The sequence below is a fragment of the Labrus bergylta genome, chromosome 1, assembly GCF_963930695.1.
Source record: "Labrus bergylta chromosome 1, fLabBer1.1, whole genome shotgun sequence".
In the NCBI taxonomy this organism is placed as follows: domain Eukaryota; kingdom Metazoa; phylum Chordata; class Actinopteri; order Labriformes; family Labridae; genus Labrus; species Labrus bergylta.
Window position 1 is genome coordinate 30,649,209 of NC_089195.1, and position 22,832 is coordinate 30,672,040.

The following is a 22,832-nucleotide window of genomic DNA, read 5'->3' on the forward strand; positions in this document are numbered from 1 at the left end:
GATTGGCCAGTGAGGTGAAACTTTTTTTTGTTTTGTTTTTGCAGATGCCACCCAATGTGACATTTTGGACTTTGATGTCTTATTCTCTCATTGTGTCTTTACCTAACATCCTCAATTAACTTTAAATGCTTTTATTTATCTTCATTTAATTGCTATTATTACGTCTTTATTTCTTGCATGGATTACAAGACACCATGGACGGTCAGAAGCCATTCAGAATAACTTAGAAGCAACTTCTAAGGAGACAAGTGTTGTTTAAGATGATGTTTTGTTGATTAAAGTGCGACCATGTCTGGTTTTGAATGTTGGTTTAGGTAGGAACCTGTTCTCCCCTCTTTCCAGTACTGCGTTCTGCCACTACATGTTTTAAATTTAGACATGAGAATGCAGACGAAAACCCCACTGAACATGTGCTACACTCTGCTTCATAAGTGCAACCAGAGCTGACCTCATTTGATCTCACAAAGGTGGGACGTGGTCACCCATATGACATAGATTCAGATATATTGATTGACTGATAGAACGTTATTGTCAGAGAGAACTCTCAATAATGTCTCGCATATCTCAGCCGCTCCATTTGGAATATAAAAATTAAAGACAAGATACAAATATGCAAACATTTGACCCAACATTCAAACACCAAACAAATATTCAGAAGCCTTTAATGTGCTTTGATCTGAGATTATTCTCCATATTTCATTTTAGGATTGACTACTGTATGAAAGAGTGCACCGTTCATTCCTTAAAACTGACTGGTGCACTCCTGCATGTGTAACAGAGTTAGAATCTACCTCTATGTTGAATTTTTACAAACAGATAAGGCTGTTGCTACATGGTGGTTTAATAGAGCAACTGTGAGCTGTATTGGTCGGGCCACTAGCTGTTCACACGTAGCTCAGCAATGGAAAACTCTCCCCAGCTGAAGATGTGAGTCCTTTGAATTTGCATGAAACAGTACTGATTACTGTGTTCTGTTGATTTAAACACCAGAATAAAAAAGTGAACCAGAGTGAGAGCAACTCCTGTGTAGTTGCTTGTCTAGAAGTATCTTTGGTGTCTGCAGAGCAGTTGAATGTCCAATTGAGGTTTTGCTTGACTTTAGACACCCAGACACACAACACTTCAACAAAGGGTGTGGAGCAGACTTGTTTTCTGCAGCACAGTGTCAAGTTAGACGAGGGTCTGTTCATCGCTTTGGGTTTCCTGTGAACTAATCTGATCGTTCTTGGAAATGTGTGGTGGAGAACACAAGAAATTGCATGTAAACTCAGAGGGGCTCAGAGTCCAGACAGAAAAAGGGACCACTCTGATACTCAAGGGTTGAAGGTCAAACTTATTGATTTGAAGGTTTTACTATACCAAAAGTGAAAAACATAGTGACCACTTTTGTCAGTGATGTTGTGTGTGTGTGTGTGTGTGCGTGGATGTGTGCGTGTGTGTGTGAGAGTGTGTGTGTGTGTGTGAGAGAGAGAGAGAGAGAGTGTATGATGGAAACAAGGTGTGGTTGTTGCTGCTCTGACACAGGAAAAGGTACAAGACAAACCACAAATAAGCCACCAACAGAATGGGAGGCGTTGTGACAACATTACAATCATACAATAAGTTATTTTGAAGTTCATCAGTAATGTTCAAAATATATATTACATATAAGTCATCAACAGAAGACAGACGAAACATGGTGCCACATTATCCATTTGAAAACCTCTGAATTTCTCATCTCATTGGGAACTCATCATTTGTTGTTGTTTTCTAGCCACAACACAAACTTTTTTTATTGAACCAGGATTCATGCAGTCATGCACATAACCCTTCCACACATCGTGCTCACTGCAGTGGACAGCTATTCAGAAGCCTTTATCCACTAAGTTCATAGAGTTTGATAGATTGGTTTCACATCAGCCACTTCAGCAGACGTTGGTAAGTCAATCCATACACTGCCACCCACTGGCCAGCAGTTGTAAGTGCACCAGAAATTTCTCAGAATCAAGATGGCTGACAGAAGGTTAGAAATGAGTTTTCTTTTGAGATCCTTAGTATAGAAATGTTGACGGCCTCAGTGTTGGCCTCTCTACCTGTTTGTTCTCTCTTTTGCTTGCTGTGTTCTCCTTGTTGCAGGTAGATGTGGGTGGAGTCTGAGACGACTCTGTAATGCAGCACACCTGAGCATGCTGGTTTCAGGATGCTATAAAGCAGACCTGCTCAGTCCTCTCAACTCTTCCCTGGCCACCAGTCTGCCGTCAGCATTTGTTTGTATTGTAATGTGTTGTAGACATATACTCATTCATCCACACACACACACACACGCACGCACGCACGCACGTGCACGCGCACGCACGCGCACGCACGCACGCACACGCACACACATAACATTACTGACAAAAGCATAGTAAAACCTTCAAATAGATAAGTTTGACCTTGAACCCTTGAGTATCAGAGTGGTCCCTTTTTCTGTCTGGACTCTGAGCCCAACATGTCTTCCCTTCTTCCAGCATCTTATCCCATCGCCCACTATCCTGTTTTCAAGCATGGCACAGTTTCGGTGGATGGCTGTTCTTCATGAGCCTGGATTTGCTCAAGATTTCTGCCTATTAAAAGAAAGTTTTCTTGCAACCGTAACTTTTGCTAAAATGTTGCTAAAGTGCTACGCTAATGATGGATTAACATTGGGACTTAGTTTGTAATATAGCAATGAGTAATGTCTTTTACCAACTTTTTGTAAAGTGTCTGGAAATAACACTTGTTATGAATTGGCGCTATGCAAAGAAAGATTGAACTTTTCTGCCAGTCATTTATTTGACAGTCTATAATTTAAATGTTTCTGGCACTTAAATAGTAACAGCTTTATATTCATATTTCTTCATTGAAATGGATCCATAACTTTTCATTATAGTAGTGAGTGTTGTTTCACGTGAGCTGTTTTCAGGCAATTTCTTGTTTTTATCTCAAGTTATCCATCTGACTGTATACACTCCACAGCACGATTCCAAGAACGATCAGATAGATTCACAGTTAACCGAAAGTGACGAACAGACCCTCATGCAACTTCACACACTCTGCTGAAGAAATCAAGTCTGCTCAACCCCCTTTGAAGTGTGTGGTGTCTAAAGTCAAGCAAAACCTCAGGTGGATATTCAACTGCTCTGCAGCCACCACAGCTACTTCTAAACACGCTATTAGACATGGGTGACTGGTTGTGTCTCTCTGCATGTCTTGTTGAAGGAAGCCACAACTACACAGGAGTTGCTCTCACTCTGGTTCACTTTTTTATTCTGGTGTTTAAATCAACAGAACACAGTAATCAGTACTGTTTCATGCAAATTCAAAGGACTCACATCTTCAGCTGGGGAGAGTTTTCCATTGCTGAGCTACGTGTGAACAGCTAGTGGCCCGACCAATACAGCTCACAGTTGCTCTATTAAACCACCATGTAGCGACAGCCTTATCTGTTTGTAAAAATTCAACATAGAGGTAGATTCTAACTCTGTTACACATGCAGGAGTGCACCAGTCAGTTTTAAGGAATGAACGGTGAACTCTTTACTACACCAGTCAATCCTTAAATTAAAAATGGAGAATAATCTCAGATCAAAGCACATTAAAGGCTTCTGAATACTTGTTTAGTGTTTGAATGTTGGGTCAAATGTTTGCATATTTGTATCTTGTCTTTAATTTTTATATTCCAAATGGAGCCGCTGAGATATGCAAAACATTATTGAGAGTGTTCTCTGACAATAACGTTCTATCAGTCAATCAATATATCTGAATCTATGTCATATGGGTGACCACGTCCCACCTTTGTGAGATCAAATGAGGTCAGCTCTGGTTGCACTTATGAAGCAGAGTGTAGCACATGTTCAGTGGGGTTTTCGTCTGCATTCTCATGTCTAAATTTAAAACATGTAGTGGCAGAACGCAGTACTGGAAAGAGGGGAGAACAGGTTCCTGCCTAAACCAACATTCAAAACCAGACATGGTCGCACTTTAATCAAGAAAACACATCTGCTAATGTCACATCATCTTAAACAACACTTGTCTCATTAGAAGTTGCTTCTAAGTTATTCTGAACGTCTTCTGACCGTCCATGGTGTCTTGTAATCCGTGCAAGAAATAAAGACGTAATAAGAGCAATTAAATGAAAATAAATAAAAGCATTAAAAGTTAATTGAAGGAAGTGTGAGGATTCATTTCCCCTCTTTGGTTGTTGTATGTACGGAGTTTATAATACACAAGGGAAGACATGTTGGGCTCAGAGTCCAGACCGAAAAAGGGACCACTCTGATACTCAAGGGTTCAAGGTCAAACTTATCTATTTGAAGGTTTTACTATACTTTTGTCAGTAATGTTGTGTGTGTGTGTATGTGTGTGTGTGTGTGTGTGTGTGTGTGTGTGTGTGTATGTGTGTGTGTGTGTGTGTGTGTGTGTGTGTGTGTGTGGATGAATGAGTATATGTCTACAACACATTACAATACAAACAAATGCTGACGGCAGACTGGTGGCCAGGGAAGAGTTGAGAGGACTGAGCAGGTCTGCTTTATAGCATCCTGAAACCAGCATGCTCAGGTGTGCTGCATTACAGAGTCGTCTCAGACTCCACCCACATCTACCTGCAACAAGGAGAACACAGCAAGCAAAAGAGAGAACAAACAGGTAGAGAGGCCAACACTGAGGCCGTCAACATTTCTATACTAAGGATCTCAAAAGAAAACTCATTTCTAACCTTCTGTCAGCCATCTTGATTCTGAGAAATTTCTGGTGCACTTACAACTGCTGGCCAGTGGGTGGCAGTGTATGGATTGACTTACCAACGTCTGCTGAAGTGGCTGATGTGAAACCAATCTATCAAACTCTATGAACTTAGTGGATAAAGGCTTCTGAATAGCTGTCCACTGCAGTGAGCACGATGTGTGGAAGGGTTATGTGCATGACTGCATGAATCCTGGTTCAATAAAAAAAGTTTGTGTTGTGGCTAGAAAACAACAACAAATGATGAGTTCCCAATGAGATGAGAAATTCAGAGGTTTTCAAATGGATAATGTGGCACCATGTTTCGTCTGTCTTCTGTTGATGACTTATATGTAATATATATTTTGAACATTACTGATGAACTTCAAAATAACTTATTGTATAATTGTAATGTTGTCACAACGCCTCCCATTCTGTTGGTGGCTTATTTGTGGTTTGTCTTGTACCTTTTCCTGTGTCAGAGCAGCAACAACCACACTTTGTTTCCATCATACAATCTCTCTCTCTCACACACACACACACACACACACACACACACACACACACACACACACACACACACACACACTCTGACTCCTACGACCTGCTGATCTTGAACATCACTGAGTCAGATGACGGTCTTTACTACTGTGGAACTGAAGAACAAAAAGTGGAGGATAAGGAGCAAATAACTTCTAAATATATTTATATCTACAGCAACATCACAACAAGAATCATATTCAGTAAGTACGCTCTGTCTTTGTGTGACTGTGATTTCAGTGGATTCAATCATTTGAATAATACATAAAATCATTCACTGAATTAATGATGTCAGACCATAAACATCATCCGCTAAGATCATCAGACAACACATTCATACTTTTGTAAAATGAATGATTAATTTGCGAAGAAAGTGTTGTACAGGATGATGATCACCAGATCATCAATGACCAATATGACTACAACTAACTCGAAACAGAAGTGGCAGAAATTCTATTAAGAAGTGAAAAAAGAAGAGGTGTGAACACACACACACACACACACACACACACACACACACACACACACACACACAAATATATATATACATACATTCAGAAAGACTCAACCTGTCTGCAAAGTTAAATACTACAAAAAATTAAATTAAGAACATTGACTTTCTCATGTTATAGTTTTTTTGGGCAAAAAGTTTGCACGTTGTGTTAAAAAGTAAATCAAACAAAATGTGATGAATCTAAAAATATTAAAACCCTGAATTGATTTGAAATAAGCACAAGAAAACAGAAAATGTTTACAGAAAATTATACGCCGTTTTGAATTTAATGCTAGCAACACTTTTCAAAAGTCAGGACAGGGTCATGTGTACCGCTCTGTTGCATCACACTTTTCTTTAAACAACACTTTAAAGCGTTTTGGGAACTGAGGAGACCAGTTTCTGTCACTTTAAGAGTGTAATGTTTTACCATTCTTGCTTAATGTAGGATTTAAAATCCTCAACAGTTTAAGGACTCCTTTTACACCTTTCATAAAGTTAAAAAACACTTTCAATGGGTGACAAGTCGGGACTGCAGGAAGTGCCAGTTTAGCACCTGGACTCTTTCTTACAGGGACATACTGTCGTAAAATGTCCAGAACATAGTTTGGGATTGTGTTGCTGAAACACGTAAGAAAAGAAGTTCTCTATTTGGCAGCACATGTAGCTCTTACTCCTGTATACATGGTTCAGCATTAATGGTGCCTTCATAAAATGTTCATGTTACTCGTGCCATGTGCAGTAATGGTGCGTTCTATTTGATCTTGGAAGTCAGGAACTCCCAGTTGCTCATTTGAAACTTCATCAGGAGCGCCCCCCCTGTAGTCAGAATTTCTACTTAGAAACCCAGAGACGTTTCATAATCCCGAGTTAAAATCCAACATGGTTGCTAGGTGCATCAATAGTAGTTCAATTTGTACACTAGTGTGTTTATAATTAGGTCAATCACACACACAGTATTGTTGGGGTTTTGCAGAGCTAATATGTGAACAACAATTATGTTTAGATAGTCAAAATTTGATTATCAAATTAATATTAATATGTTTTCTTAATGAATAATTGATATAAATTAACAATGTTATTAAACTGAGTTGATCAGAATGGGGCACCACCCTAAAATCAGGGGAAAATAACAAAATGATCACAAATTCAGTCATGAATTAATTAATTAACTACTAATATTATTAATAATTAACAACCTGTAATTCATAAATTGAAGGCTTGAAATCTGTGCACAAAGCCCTTGCACCCTGCTGTATTACAATGATTATACACAAGTAATCACAAACAACTGCTTTCTTAAATTGTAATAGAGTTTATTTAATTAAAGCCACATCAATCCAAAATCAATACAACTCAATCAACAACACACTTGTGTGTGTGTGTGTGTGTGTGGGTGTATGTGTCTGTGTGTGTGTGTGTGTGTGTGTTTGCGTGTGTGTGTGTGGACGAGAGAAAGAGAGAGAGAGAGAGAGAGAGGGAAAGATGGCGGCATCCTGTAAGATGGCGGACACTTAACAGAGTAGTCTTCTGGCGTGGTCTATTGTCTACACAGGCAGGACTGAGTTAAGGTTGGTCTCAGCACGATCTATGTCTCTGAGGTGTTTGAACGACTACGAGTGTACAGATCTATATGTGTTAGCGTGTGTATGTGTGTTGGGGGAGGCAGCAGAAAGAGCCTCTTGCTGGCTTTGTTTCAGGCAGGAGGAGACGAGCTGGAAACTTGTTGACAGTTAACCTTGGGTGTTTTTTTGTTAATCATTTTCCAGCCTTTTCTTTCCACCTTCCCAATTTTTTTGAAACATGTCGTTTGCATCAAATTGGGCATATACTTTTCCAAAAACAATAAAATATCCCAGTTTCAACAATTCACGTTGTCTTTGTGCTATTTTCATTCAAATATGGGGTTTCAATGTTTTTTTAGATTCTACATATGTCCCAACTTTTTAGGAATTGTGTTTGTAGATCAGAGTTAAATGAATTTAATCAACACAGCTTTTTACACAACTCATTTAGATGCAGAACCGAATGCGACCTCTTGCCCCAAGATGCTTCAGGACTGTAATGAGTGCTGGATTCTGATCTTCTGTCTGTGTCCAGTTGTATCTATTGTCTCCTCTCTCCTCTCCTCACTTGTGGTCTATCACTGCTGTAAGAAGGGTAACTACCTCACTTTTTCTAGAATATGTATCCACATGTTTGTTTTTAATCACAAAGACACCTTAATGTCTCTTCCACTGTGTCAGTTTCATTGTGCTGTACTGATGTTATATTTATTCCTGCAGCTGAAGAACATCCTGTTGATCAGCAAAGACCTGACACTAGAGGTCATCCAAGACAGAGCCAGGTATCTATCACTAAAGTGTAATGTATCAAAGCATTAAATATGTTCAAGTTTGGGCTTCTAAATGACAAATATTCAATCTTAGGATGACGATGTGTGCTATGCTGCTGTGGAAATCCATCAGAAATCAAAGAGACCAAAGAAGAAGAAGGAACCGCAGACTTCTGACTTCTGCACCTATTCTGCTCTTAATACATCTAAGATGTAACAGGCCTAAGACCAGAGGAACAAAAAAAATGAATTTTATATTGTTGATATATATAGACCATTCTGTCATTGCATAGTTCAAATATTGCTGGCTGTATTAACCACAACATTCATCACGGAAAATATGCGTCATGTGGTCTTATTTCCTTGCGCCACTGAGATGACTTTTGAAAATTAAAGGAGCTGTAAAAATCAGAAATGAAGAACAATCTCATAAGTGTTTGTCGTGGTTGATTACACTTCATCTTCAGAATCTTTATATTCTTAATTGAGATCAATTTCATAAAGTTTGTAATGGCTGCTGGTCTGAATCTAGACTGTTCTCTGGCAATTTCCTGTTTTTATCTCAAGCTAACGATCAACCATGCTGCTTTGCCTGTGCAGTCTGATGCAATACAAGTATCAATTATGTTGGAGCTGATTCTGTTAAAGATACTAAAACCTTTATCCTCTTTTTTGTGTAGAGGGAATACATACAAAAGCTCGCAACACAAGACAGATACTGTAACATTTTCTTATAGCTTCTTCAAGACCCTGACCCAATGTTTGCAAGACATCCCATGAAAACAAAGAGTAAACAACAAAGTCAACTTATAACACATGATGTAGCACCCTGGCATCAGTCCGGCTCACAGGAAACCCACACTGACAAAAAAGCCCCTCATACGACGGCACAGCTCATCACACAGGCACACTGAAGCTGCAGGTTAGTTCACAGCTTCGTTGTCAAGGTTCACACTTTATGGTGGCAAGACAGATAGTGACTGAAGAAAGACCCAAGCACATGCGCACAAAGCATAACCAGCCAAGGGTGCAAAAAAAGAGTGTGAGTCTGACACTGTCTCTGAGAACGATCAGTAAGTATAAAGTACTAAAGCTTTTTCATTAAAGAGCCGTAACTAAGCTCAACCTTCATCACGTCTTTGTGCATTCATATTGATTTTGTGACAGCGTGATATTGGAGTGCCAGTCTGTGAATTCACTTTTCTTTTCGGCGTTGCAGAAGCACAGCACAACAGGAGCTTCACATACACACACAGTCAGACATGCACACACACACACACACACACACACACACACACACACACAGCGCCGTGCCTCCCCGCTGGCTCCGCTGATCCTGTCTCAGCTATGTAACGCCTCTGTTACTCCCTCCAAAGATGGTACAGAGGGTGGATCACTTCGCCCCCCCCATTGCACCTCCGCAACATTCAGATTGAAAGCAACGTCACAGGGGCGTAAATGTAGCAGTCTGAACAGAGCTTAAAGGCAGGGTTGGTCATTTTCAAAAACTAGCCTGATTTTGAAAGTAGCATCCGTCTACACCCACCCCCCCTCCTATGTGCTCCCTCAAAAGCCACGCCCCTCACTTACATGCACGAGCGCCGTTGCTCCAGAAGCGGACCTCAGCTCATCGCTTGCATTGTGAAGAAACTACATTTAGAGGTAAGTAAACACTAAACTTTATCAAAATATCTATTTTTAAAAAACCTGACTATTTTACTACTCACAACAACGGCCAACAACAAACTCACAGTATAAACTCCGTCATCGGTGACACGCTTTGAGTGTGGGCTAGTGCACACAAAGAGTATAGAACGAGCAGGGAGACAGGGAGACAGTGAGACGTGATTGGTTCATCAGATGGGTACCTTTTTTTACAGGCTTCATTTGTCAGGACCGAAAGACAATTTCAACCAAAATCTTAAAAAGTGTATCTGGATAAAATGACCAACCCTGCCTTTACGTCCATGTTTTATACAGTCTATGGTTGTTGCTGAGCAGACCTCAAAAAACGAGGGCCAAATCCTCTAAAATAAGGCAGTAAAATCAGAATTTTCTTAATGCTATTTTGACATTAATAAATGTACTTTTTGTTTTTCAGGGGATTTTTGCGCACACAAAAAACCACTAGCTTATAGTAGAGAATAGGTTTTTCATCCTCTAATAGGAAATTGATGACAAAAGAGTGTCAATGATATGACAATAACATAATTTCGTTTCATAATAGACGATAATGCCTGCTGCCCTCATTCAGGTTTTGTTGGTTGGTTTCCGTTGATTTAATTCGTTGTTGATGCATCATACATCTGTCACAAAACAACCGCAGAGGAAAATGTTCCATTCAATGAGCCAATCACAGGTCACATTTCTTTGAAGGGAAATGTGTGCACAGGTCATAAATTTACTGTTTCACTACCTCTCACCTCCTGGTTGTCGTCAACACATGGACAGGCTGTGCTTTTTGCTTGCTGTCATCTTGGGTAATTTTTTTGTTAGATTACGTTTTATCTGCTGTGCTATGAAATCATTCCCTATTTTTGACTTGTTTTTCTGCATTTGTATTCCAGGAGTTTTTTCCTGCAACCGTGATGGGATTTGTGGATCAGTGTTGGAGGAGATCAAATAAGGTCAGCTCTGGTTGCACATATGAAGCAGAGTGTAGCACATGTTCAGTGGGGTTTTCGTCTGCATTCTCATGTCTAAATTTAAAACATCTAGTGGCAGTACGCAGTACTGGAAAGAGGGGAGAACAGGTTCCTGCCTAAACCAACATTCAAAACCAGACATGGTCGCACTTTAATCAAGAAAACACATCTGCTAATGTAACGTCATCTTAAACAACACTTGTCTCCTTAGAAGTTGCTATTCTGAAGGGCTTCTGACCGTCCATGGAGTCTTGTAATCCGTGCTAGGTGGAGCCCAGCTTCCGTTCATGACTGCTAGTTAACGTGAGTACGAGCTTCGGTCAATGTGCTGCAGCTGACTGATAAACAATGCTGCAGAGTTTTGGCAGCCAGAAGTTTGTTGCAAAATCTCCCAAGTGAAATGTGTAGCAGAGGAAGATGTGATGATTCATTATCATATGTGTTATTCCAACAAAACATACTTTAAAAAAACATGCTGACTAATCGTTTACAGATTAGGAAAAGGACAACAACAAAGATACTCAAGCAACATGATTAACCTGAACATCATTTGAACCCAAGTAACACAAGAACCCAACAACATGCGCTGAGACCCAAAGAATGACCACAAATGGAAGGTGAAGTAAGAAACTAAAAGAGACAGAAATTTTAAAAACAGATAATAGCAGTTAAATGAATTAAATAAAAGCATTTAAAGTTAATAGAGGATGTTAGGGAAAGACACAATGAGAGAATAAGACATCAAAGTCTAAAATAGGTGGCATCTGCAAAAAAAAAAAAAAAAAAATGTTCCACCTCACTGACCAATCACAACGTCTGCTTCCTTTAATGGAAACATCTACATGGGTGTGATGTCAGTGAGACCTGTGTCTCTGTCTTCACATCTCAGACCTCGTCACTCATGGAGGGCCGTCACGTTGTTCTGCTCCTGGTCTCAGGTAATTCTTTTGATTAACAGTTTGGATGATTTAATACAAGGATGTTTTTACATTAAAAGAAGAATATTAACGTTCTAGTGCCCTTGTCATTTTGTCTTCCTGTATAGCCGTGCACATTTTAAACTGCTGTTATGATCTTGTTTGAATTCCAGCAGTGGTTTCCTTGAGTCCTGACTGTGTTTGTGGATCAGAGTTGAAGGTGACGGTCAGACCAGGAGACAACATCATTCTCTACTGTGACTGTAAAACATCAACTGGAGTTTACATCGTGTGGTACCGGAACTGTTCTCATGAGAACCAGCCTTCACTCGTTCTTAAAGTAAAGAATATACTGAAACAAAATCTTCCTCCTAATTTCCACTTCTTGAAGAACCAGTCTTCTGAATCCTACGACCTGCTGATCCTGAACATCACTGAGTCAGATGAAGGTCTTTACTACTGTGGAACTGAAGAACCAAAAGTGGAGGATAAGGAAAACATAACTTCTAGATATATTTACTACAGCTACAGCAACATCACAAGAAGAATCATATTCAGTAAGTACGCTCTGTCTTTGTGTGACTGTGATTTCAGTGGATTCAATAATTTGAATATTACAAATAAATCATTCACTGAATTAATGATGTCAGACCATAAACATCATCCGCTAAGCTCATCAGACAACACATTCATACTTTTGTAAAATGAATGACTAATTTGCAAAGAAAGTGTTGTACAGGATGATGATCACCAGATCATCAATGACCAATATGACTACAACTAACTCGAAAGACAAGTGGCAGAAATACTATTAACTGAAATGTAATTAATATAGCTTAAATAAATGGACGATCAGGAGGTATTTGAGTAGTGAAAAAAGAAGAGGTGTGAACACACACACACACATACACACACACACACACACACACACACACACACACACACACACACATATATATATATATATATATATATATATATATATATATACATACATTCAGAAAGACTCAACTTGTCTGCAAAGTTAAATACTAAAAAAAAAAAAATTAAGAACATTGACTTTCTCAAGATGTTGTTTTTTTGGTCAAAAAGTTGTCAAAAGTAAACAAAACTGATTGTGATGAATTTAAAAATATTGAAACCCTGATTTTTAAAAAAAAATAATAATCACAAGAAAACATAAAATGTTTACAGAAAATGATACACCTATTTGAATTTAATGCCAGCAACACTTTTCAAAAGTTGGGACAGGGTCATGTGTACCGCTCTGTTGCATCACACTTTTCTTTAAACAACACAGGAGACCAGTTTCTGTAACTTTAAGAGGGTAATGTTTTACCATTCTTGCTTAATGTAGGATTTAAAATGTTCAACAGTTCAAGGACTCCTTTTACACCTTTCATACAGCTCAAAAACACTTTTAATGGGTGACAAGTCAGGACTGCAGGAAGTGCCAGTTTAGCACTGAGAGTCTTTCTTACAGGGCAAGGCAAGTTTATTTATAGAGCACATTTCAACAACAATTCAAAGTGCTTCACACAAAACATCAAAAGCATCATGACAGAGGAAAGAAGAGAAACATTAAAATAGGAAATTTAAAAATGACTGAAATTATTAAATCTGAAAATATGTTCAAATAAATATTATTCAAATGAAATTAATTGAAATAAATAAAGTAAAAATATAAAAAGAGTTAAAAGTTACAGTGCAGAGTTAAGATTTCAAATCTCATTCAAATTGTTTATTGAAAGGCAGCTGTAAACAGGTGTGTCTTCAACCTCGATTTAAAAGAGCTGAGAGTTTCAGCAGACCTGCAGTTTTCTGGGAGTTTGTTCCAGATTTAAGGAGCATACAAATTGAACGTGGCTGCTACGTGCTACATCAACAGTAGTTCAATCTGTACACTAGTGTGTTTATAATTAGATCAATCACACTTATCGTAATTATTTATTTAATAATAATAAACTATTTTCTGATATTTTCGGTCTACCCTACCACGGCCCTCTTCTCTCGCTCGATGACTCTTAGCAAAACTAGAGTCGGCTCGCACGGACCTAGCAGCCAAAGAACATACCCTTTCAGGTTCTCTGGCCTGGACTTATCTAAGATCAGGCAGATCCTGTCGCAAAATAATGCAGAAAAACTAGTTCATGCATTTGTTACCTCCAGGTTGGATTATTGTAATTCTCTTTTGTCAGGGTGCTCTGGTAAGTCTCTAAAGACTCTTCAACTAGTCCAGAACGCTGCAGCTCGTGTACTGACTAGAACTAGGAAAAGGGACCACATTACTCCTGTGTTGGCTTCTCTGCACTGGCTCCCTATACAATCTAGAATAGAGTTCAAGATCCTTCTTCTCACTTACAAAGCTCTAAATGACCAGGCACCATCTTATCTTAAGGAGCTACTAGTGCCGTACTGCCCCTCGACAACACTACGGTCCCAGAATGCGGGCCTGCTAGTATGGAAGCGATTAGTGATCAAAATTGAAATGATAAAGCTAATTTGAAAATTCAAATGCATCAACAGAAACACGTTTTAATTTTCAGATTATAAGTGCATTATTTAACCTATATTTAAAATGAATATTCAGTCATCCAGTTTGCATTATACCTTTGTTCTCTATGTTTGCATATTGTATGACATAATTCAAATGAAAACTAAAAGGTCTTTGGCTTTTCATTTTCAAACTTGCCGTGCTAAAAAGTGATCATAATTCAAACCAACTCGAAAATGAAATGGCAAAGTGGACAGTGCAGGAAAGTGACGTCAGACTCCAGCTCCCAGGCAGGTGAACGTAACATTTACAGTCCATGAGGCGAGCGGGCAGAACGTGCACTACGATAGGTGGCGGGCATAACATATTATTCTAATTCATCATTTGAATTCTGATTCAGTTATGGATGTTTGTTTGTTTGTTTTTTACCATTTTTCAGACTTTTAGTCAGGCAGCTTCGGACCAGAATTGGAACGGATGGGGACACGTCGGACAAAATTACCAAATTTTTTCCATATTTTAATGCATTCCTCCACTCAGAAAATATATTGTCGCCAAGATTGACTTTCTAAGTGGCTTGGAAGACATATTGGCACTAACAGACTTTACATGGCCGCCATCTTAGAACCGCCAACTTGATGAAGTGCCCCCCCCAAAAGAGAAAAAAAAATTGAAAGCTATGTTTAAAAAAATTGGTGCTTTTGTCCGACATGTCCCTATAAATTTGCTAAGCTGCCTTAGCATTATTTTTTTCCAAAAACAATAAAATATCCCAGTTTCATCAATTTATGTTGTCTTTGTGCTATTTTCATTCAAATATGGGATTTCAATGTTTTGAAGTTTCTACAACTTTCTACAACTTTTTAGGAATTTTTCTGTAGATCAGAGTTAAATGAACGTAATCAACACAACTTTCATTTAGATGCGGAAACGAATGAGACTCCTCCCCCCAAGATGCCTCAGGACTGTAATGAGTGCTGGATTCTGATCTTCTGTCTGTGTCCAGTTGTATCTATTGTCTCCACTCTCCTCTCCTCACTTGTGGTCTATCACTGCAGTAAGAAGGGTAACTACCTCACTTTTTCTAGAATATGTATCCACATATTTGTTTTTAATCACAAAGACACCTTAATGTCTCTTCCACTGTGTGAGTTTCATTGTGCTGTACTGATGTTATATTTATTCCTGCAGCTGAAGAACATCCTGTTGATCAGCAAAGACCTGACACTAGAGGTCATCCAAGACAGAGCCAGGTATCTATCATTAAAGTGTAATGTATCAAAGCATTAAATATGTTCAAGGTTGGGCTTCTAAATGACAAATATCCAATCTTAGGATGACGATGTGTGCTATGCTGCTGTGGAAATCCGTCAGAAATCAAAGAGACCAAAGAAGAAGAAGGAACCGCAGACTTCTGACTTCTGCACCTATTCTGCTCTTAATACATATAGGATGTAACAGACCTAAGACCAGAGGAACAAAAAAAATAATTTTGTAATGTTGACATAAACATCGAACAAAAAGTAAGGACATTTGTGTTTGGTAGATTTATTTCTTTGTTGGAACAATGCTTCTTGGCAATAAATCTTTGGAAAGACTGTTTATTTCCCTTTTAAATGGTGCCACATTTGTAAGGAACATGCAATGTGGGATGAGTAGCAGAGCTGAGTATGAAAATTCAAAAACTTGAAAAAACATAGAAAAAACAGCTTATTCGTTTATTGGATTTGATGATTAAAATCTGAAGAAACAAGAGACATTGGCAATTTAACAATTTATTAATTTAACAAGCAGGAGCCTCAGTATCGTGTGGAAGGCAAGGCTTTGTCTGCTCTGAGGTTGCTCAACTTAGATTTGACCATATTTTACCCAAACTGTGTAAAAAATGACAACCTTGAATAAAGGTTCTCATAGAATCAATTAGAATTTCTGTTGAATTTTGTCATCAATCTTATCACTTTTTTGTGGCTCCTGTTGGGCTCAACCTTTCTTAGATCTGCTTGACCTTTTAACAGAAATACACCAACAACGTACTTTGATTAATTTGAATATTTATTACAAATAGATGGTGAAAATAATATTCATTTCTTTAAATGTACTCTGTGACTCCACAAACTCTTCCATAACAACGTGAATGTGTCTGAAGACATTGACGAATTGGATGATAATCGGCCAGCGAGCGTCGTAGTAGGATGATTAACGTCATTGTGATAGAAAACAAGGGTCTTCAAAAGCTGCTTCTGCTGAACATCTGCCGAAGAACTAAGTGTTAATTCATCACCACAGTTGACCTGGTGGTTGGGTTGCCCCGAATGTGAGAAAGCTCTGGTCCTCTGGGTGGACGGGTCTGGGTTCCATTACCACGTTATTCCCCCCTCTCTCTTTCCTGTTTACTACTCTATACACCGTCTTATCAAGTGAAGGCAAGAAGCCAGAAAACAAACAAACAAACAGTTAAGTCAACACCACTAGCTGACTTTCTGACACCATTTTGACTCCGCCCACAAAAGGCATCATCACTGTGTACAAATATAACAGGTCTTTAAACTCGGACTCTAAAGACTTTGTGAGACGTTTGAAGTGGAGCTTGTGTGATGTTCGCTCATACAAAGCCAATCTATTTGTTCTGTCCATCTGCAACCAAGAACACAACTCTGGTGAAACATGCGTCTTCATCCTGAAAGGTAATCAGACACAGTAACATGAGTGTCATTAGTACAGAGTCTCTACTGCTGCAAAGATGTCTAATGGGTCTGAGACCATGAAAATACCAAAGAAAGTCCTTACCTGATTCACTGTACTTTCCTCTCCCATGTCAGGTCTTCTCTCAGTCATTTGATCTTTTTCATCTGTAGAATCATAAATAAAAGGTTTCTTGTTAGACAACGACTTCATTCATTCAATGATCCATCACAATCAATATGATTCATTTGTATTTTAGTCGATTCAAAATGTCTATACTTAACAGGTAAAAAGTGATTGTTGTGTATTTACCTGCATTCTGACTGCAGAGATAAACAAAAGTCAGGCACAGGAAGGTGGAGAGGACCGTGATGGCTGGACTGAACACCATCATCCAAGATACACCAGGCTCAACATGGGGTGGACCGATGGAGTCACCGGAGTCACTGGAGGCTAGGTCAAATATAGAATGTGGATTAGATGTTTAAAATGTTGGTTTTCAATGTATCTAATTTTTCTCTGGTGTGCAACCACAGCCTGTAAGAATGAATGGACTAAGCCAGAGTGACATCACCCGTCTGTTACTGCAGGGGGCTTTGGAGTCCCATCAGTGGCATTATAACCACTGACAAAACATTGGAGCTTGTAATGATAGTCATACGAGTGATGAAGGAGAGAGCTACGAGTTTGATCAGATCTACTGCACGTTTTAATTAGCAGAAGAAAAATGAGCCACTGCATGGAAACCTTTGACTTAATTCACAATGTGAAAAGTACTCAGATATTTAAACATATTTGTTCTTCTTATCTCAACATATCTGCATTAAATGTCTTTTTAAACTAATTTCTCAGGTACCTCCTGTTGCCCACCCACTTATTTTGGCTTTCCACATTTCCTGTCTTTGCTGTTGTTGTAGTCACTTTGGTCATTGGTGATCATCTCTCTGCTTTGCTCTGTCACATTGTACTTCTATAGAAGCATATAGAGTAATGAACACATACCACAGAATCTGTACATTTCTCCAACTTTCACATTTCTCTACCAAATCTCCATAGAGCACCTTTAAAAAAACACAGTATAAGTGTGCTGATGATCTCAGCAGATGATGTTATGGTCTTACATGGGTGTTTCAGTACGCTGAGAGCCTCCCCTTGTGTTCTTTAGAGAGTGTTGCCTGTGGATAGACATTTTCTCTTATTTTAGAAATCTTTTTTAATAAATATCTTTTTACTTGTAAATGATGTGCAGTTTAAGCTCATTATTGCAACTACTACTTTGTAAAATCTTTACAGTCTTTATCTTCATAAACTCACGAGACACTAAAATACAATTGTTGGTTGTTGGTCTTTTGTATAAAATTAAACTTTATACAAAAGACCAACAACAAAAAACTGCCTTATTAAAAGTCAGAAATCTTCGGCCTGATCCCGGGCTCATCAGCCTTCACAGGCCTAGACTGCGCCGGGCTTGGAAAGGGATAGGGGGAGAGATGGGATAAAATTCAGGAAGAGGGATAGGGAGTAAGGGGGTGGGGGTTGGGGGGTTGGGGGGTTTGGGGGTTGTTCTGGCAGGCCGTCAACCAACAATTTCAAGGAGCCTAACCCCCAATTTACACATATTCCGTGCGTGCCGCGGTCTGTCAGTGCCACGGTTTTGCTCCTTCGGACGGCTCGCGCCCATTCACACTGGATCTGTTTCTGGGACGTCAGCACACCTATGACACATCACAGGACAACTACAAGATCCCGCGGGAATAAAGAGTAAAACATGCAAACAACATGTTGCTTTGTCTTTCTGAGGATGCATTGTGGTTAATTCGATACCTGTTTTGACGTAATGTTGATAAAGTGATGAAAAATACGATCGTGAGTCTGCATATTGTGTTTAATTTTAAAATTGACTGGACGCTCTGTGCGTTTCCTTGTCTGACTTCCTGTCCGGGCTGTCATATTCTGTCCAGCTTGACGCGTGCCTGCAGCGTACTCCGGCGAAAACAGACTCGCTGCCAGAGGTGTAAAGAGTACTAATATATTCTACTCAATTAAAAGTACTGTTACTTTGCTAAAATGTTACTTAAGTACAAGTAAAAGTACCAGATTAAAAATGTACTCAAGTAAAAGTAAAAAGTAACTTGTTTAAAATGTACTTTAAGTAAAAGTTACTTAGTTACTTTTTTTTAACAACGCATCTCTCGTGTTGTGAAAAAAGGACGAGAGGAAATTAATCTCAAAGTTTTTTTAATTAACGGCAAATCTTAACAAAGATTTATCTTTTCTGATAAACATTTTCTCATAGCCTAAAAACAAAATATACATAATGATGGATAAATAATCAAGGATTATATGTTCAAGTAATCAGCTGTTTTATGAAGGGAAATGTTTAAACTATTTAAGAAAATACTAAAAGGATCTTTGTCTCAATCATGAGCAGTGTAAAGAGTATTTTAGTGTTTTTAGTTTTATTATTCTGAGGCTGGTTAGTCTCAAAGACAGCATCAAAGGCTGATTTAGCTGCAAATAAACCTGAGATGAAAGATAATCCATTTATTGTTTTAAATTGAGCCTTTATGAGCTTATATATTAGATGTCTTAGTCACTGTTTGTTTACCTATTAGCTACTGAAGCTTCTAACTGAATCTGTTTGGTTTGAAGTATTTATTTTCACACGTCTCAGATGTGTTAAGATGCAGCAGCTTATAACACCCACTTTCCTCATACGTCTGTTTCAAAAGAAAAGCACAACACAGAGATGTCATTAAGGGACTTTTATTGTGAAAAACTTTCCGGAACTAAATGTGTTTATCGCTCGGAGCTGCAGCGGCGATTGTAGTCGCGAACGCTGCAGTGAGAAAAAGCATCCTCAGCCACTTCTTTGCCCAAGAGTAAGAACCACAGCCAACTTATTTGAATCATGTTGGACTTAAGACAATGAGACATCAGTTTATAAACACCTTCAGCAGGTAGACCCACAGTAGTGGAGGAGCTTATCCGTGCTGCACTAGCTGTAGTGGCATCTCTCTCTGTCTCTCTCTCTTTCTCTCTCTATGTCTCTCTCTCTGTCTCTCTCTGTCTCTCTGTCTGTCTCTCTCTGTCTCTCTCTCTGTCTCTCTCTGTCTCTCTCTCTGTATCTCTCTCTGTATCTCTCTCTGTATCTCTCTCTGTCTCTCTCTGTATCTCTCTCTGTCTCTCTCTCTCTGTATCTCTCTCTGTATCTCTCTCTGTATCTCTCTCTCTCTCTCTCTCTCTCTCTGTCTCTCTCTCTGTATCTCTCTCTCTCTCTCTGTATCTCTCTCTGTATCTCTCTCTCTCTCTCTCTGTATCTCTCTCTGTCTCTCTCTGTATCTCTCTCTGTCTCTCTCTGTCTCTCTCTCTGTATCTCTCTCTCTCTCTCTGTATCTCTCTCTGTCTCTCTCTCTCTGTATCTCTCTCTGTATCTCTCTCTCTCTCTCTGTCTCTCTCTCTGTCTCTCTCTCTGTCTCTCTCTCTCTGTCTCTCGCTCTGTATCTCTCTCTCTCTCTCTGTATCTCTCTCTGTCTCTCTCTGTCTCTCTCTCTGTCTCTCTCTCTGTCTCTCTCTCTCTGTATCTCTCTCTGTCTCTCTCTGTATCGCTCTCTGTCTCTCTCTCTTTCTCTCTCTATGTCTCTCTCTCTGTCTCTCTCTGTCTCTCTGTCTGTCTCTCTCTGTCTCTCTCTCTGTCTCTCTCTGTCTCTCTCTCTGTCTCTCTCTCTGTCTCTCTCTCTCTGTCTCTCGCTCTGTATCTCTCTCTCTCTCTCTGTATCTCTCTCTGTCTCTCTCTGTATCTCTCTCTGTCTCTCTCTGTCTCTCTCTCTGTCTCTCTCTCTGTCTCTCTCTCTCTGTATCTCTCTCTGTCTCTCTCTGTATCGCTCTCTGTCTCTCTCTCTTTCTCTCTCTATGTCTCTCTCTCTGTCTCTCTCTGTCTCTCTGTCTGTCTCTCTCTGTCTCTCTCTCTGTCTCTCTCTGTCTCTCTCTCTGTCTCTCTCTCTGTATCTCTCTCTGTATCTCTCTCTGTCTCTCTCTGTATCTCTCTCTGTCTCTCTCTCTCTGTATCTCTCTCTGTCTCTCTCTCTGTATCTCTCTCTCTCTCTCTGTATCTCTCTCTGTATCTCTCTCTCTCTCTCTGTATCTCTCTCTGTATCTCTCTCTCTCTCTCTCTGTATCTCTCTCTGTCTCTCTCTGTATCTCTCTCTGTCTCTCTCTGTCTCTCTCTCTGTATCTCTCTCTCTCTCTCTGTATCTCTCTCTGTCTCTCTCTCTCTGTATCTCTCTCTGTATCTCTCTCTGTCTCTCTCTGTCTCTCTCTCTGTCTCTCTCTCTGTCTCTCTCTCTCTGTCTCTCGCTCTGTATCTCTCTCTCTCTCTCTGTATCTCTCTCTGTCTCTCTCTGTATCTCTCTCTGTCTCTCTCTGTCTCTCTCTCTGTCTCTCTCTCTGTCTCTCTCTCTCTGTATCTCTCTCTGTCTCTCTCTGTATCGCTCTCTGTCTCTCTCTCTCTGTCTCTCTCTGTCTCTCTCTCTGTCTGTCTCTCTGTCTCTCTCTCTCTCTGTCTCTCTCTCTGTCTCTCTCTCTCTCTTCGCTCCGGTGCGATGAGTAGGGTTGCCACCTTCCAAGCAGAAAAATAAAGGACACCCTGCAGCGGGGTGCAACTCAGAAGGGGCCTGACCACCACTGGCCGAACGGTGGGGTGGGGCACCAGTTGTGGTGAATCATGATTTAAAACGTGGTTTTAATGAAGTAGTAAGAGTCATACTTAAAGTTTTAAGTGCTTTATTAACACTTTCTTTTCTGAAATAATTTACAAAAACGCAAAACATCAGTGTAAAGGCAGATACAGTCATGTATGCACAATGAAATGCACCTAACAGGACGTCAGCAGATGATTACTACTAGCTAGGCCTATCTAATTTACAACTTAACTTAAACATAAAATAAAGTTATTAACTTAACATTAATTCATTAACAGAGTATTATTAAAGTGCTTTTGACACTGCTGTAACATAGAGGGGAGCAGTAAGATGACAGATTTTTTATTAAATAAACAGTACGAATTTAATAGTATTTTTATTCATTTATTCTGTCCTTCTGTCTTTTGTTTTTGTTGTTTTCTCATGAAATCATGAATGATACGATTAATATGGTTTTGAACTATTTTCTTATTGTATTAATTAAGTGTCTACTGTCGATATATTGATGTTGTATTGATGATATCTCGACAGACACCTGCAGACATGTTTCCTTCTGACTCCTATGACTTTCTCTCACCCAATCACTAAAGAGCTCTTATTGCTCATGCCAAAAAAGAACCAAACAAACCAACGGACGCTCTGAGGAGGCGAGAACTAGCCGGCTGAATCGGGCTGAATGATGCTGAGTTCAAGGCATCTTGGAAATACGGGAAATACCGCGTCCCGTATTGATTCAAAACGGGACGCAATATCAAAGTGTAAAATACGGGACGATTCCGTATTTTACGGGACGGTTGGCAACCCGATGAGGGAAAATCATTCATAGCAGGCCTATTTTTTTACTCAGTAACGGATGTGATTTAAAATGTAGCGAATTACAAAACTTAACAGAAAACCTACTGAAATAAAGGTAAAAGTACAGATTTTAAAAAGGACTTCAAAAGTAGTAAGTACTGCTCAATTACAGTAACGCGAGTAAATGTAATTCCTTACTTTACACCTCTGCTCGCTGCGTATTTGAAACGGAGCAGAGCGTGGTGCCGTTGGTGGCGCGCACTGTGTGAACACAATGATCATGATTACGGAGTATGTGTGAATTGGGGGAAAGAGAGCTCAAGAGCTCCCAGGAAAGTAGGTGGTTAGTGACTGAGATTTACAGATCGATACATGCAGTAATATGATGTACTGTATATGCACAGTGAGAGAGAGAGGAGCTCAAGGCGCCAGTTCCCCCGGTAGTCTAAGCCTATAGAAGCATAACTAGGAGCTGGTCTACACCAGTCCTAACTATAAGATTTATCAAAA

The 22,832-nt window shown here is 39.4% G+C and overlaps 2 protein-coding genes and 1 long non-coding RNA gene across 4 annotated transcripts in view; 2 read left to right on the top strand and 1 right to left on the bottom strand.

Moving 5' to 3' along the window:
* The first annotated feature begins 5,328 nt into the window (after positions 1 to 5,328).
* On the top strand, positions 5,329 to 8,667 carry LOC109975738 (uncharacterized). Its single transcript, XR_002277152.3, has 4 exons — positions 5,329 to 5,464; positions 7,771 to 7,914; positions 8,040 to 8,101; positions 8,184 to 8,667. It is a non-coding gene; the product is annotated as an uncharacterized lncRNA (long non-coding RNA).
* Positions 8,668 to 11,542: 2,875 nt separating this feature from the next.
* LOC109992787 (uncharacterized) lies at positions 11,543 to 15,726 on the top strand. Its single transcript, XM_065958087.1, has 5 exons — positions 11,543 to 11,672; positions 11,825 to 12,208; positions 15,068 to 15,211; positions 15,337 to 15,398; positions 15,481 to 15,726. Exons 1-5 carry the CDS (start codon positions 11,636 to 11,638, stop codon positions 15,601 to 15,603), a joined length of 750 nt encoding a protein of 249 aa, XP_065814159.1. The 5' UTR covers positions 11,543 to 11,635; the 3' UTR covers positions 15,604 to 15,726.
* Positions 15,727 to 15,880: 154 nt separating this feature from the next.
* Positions 15,881 to 22,832, bottom strand: part of LOC109978641 (uncharacterized) — a 39,367-nt gene continuing 32,415 nt past the window's right edge. For both annotated transcript variants that reach the window (XM_065958233.1, XM_065958214.1), the window contains exons 3-5: positions 17,140 to 17,280; positions 16,933 to 16,994; positions 15,881 to 16,822 (exon numbers count right to left, since the gene is read on the bottom strand). In XM_065958233.1, the coding sequence (XP_065814305.1) occupies positions 16,763 to 16,822; positions 16,933 to 16,994; positions 17,140 to 17,280 (263 nt within the window). In that variant the 3' untranslated portion in view covers positions 15,881 to 16,762. The remainder of the gene's footprint in view (positions 16,823 to 16,932; positions 16,995 to 17,139; positions 17,281 to 22,832) is intronic.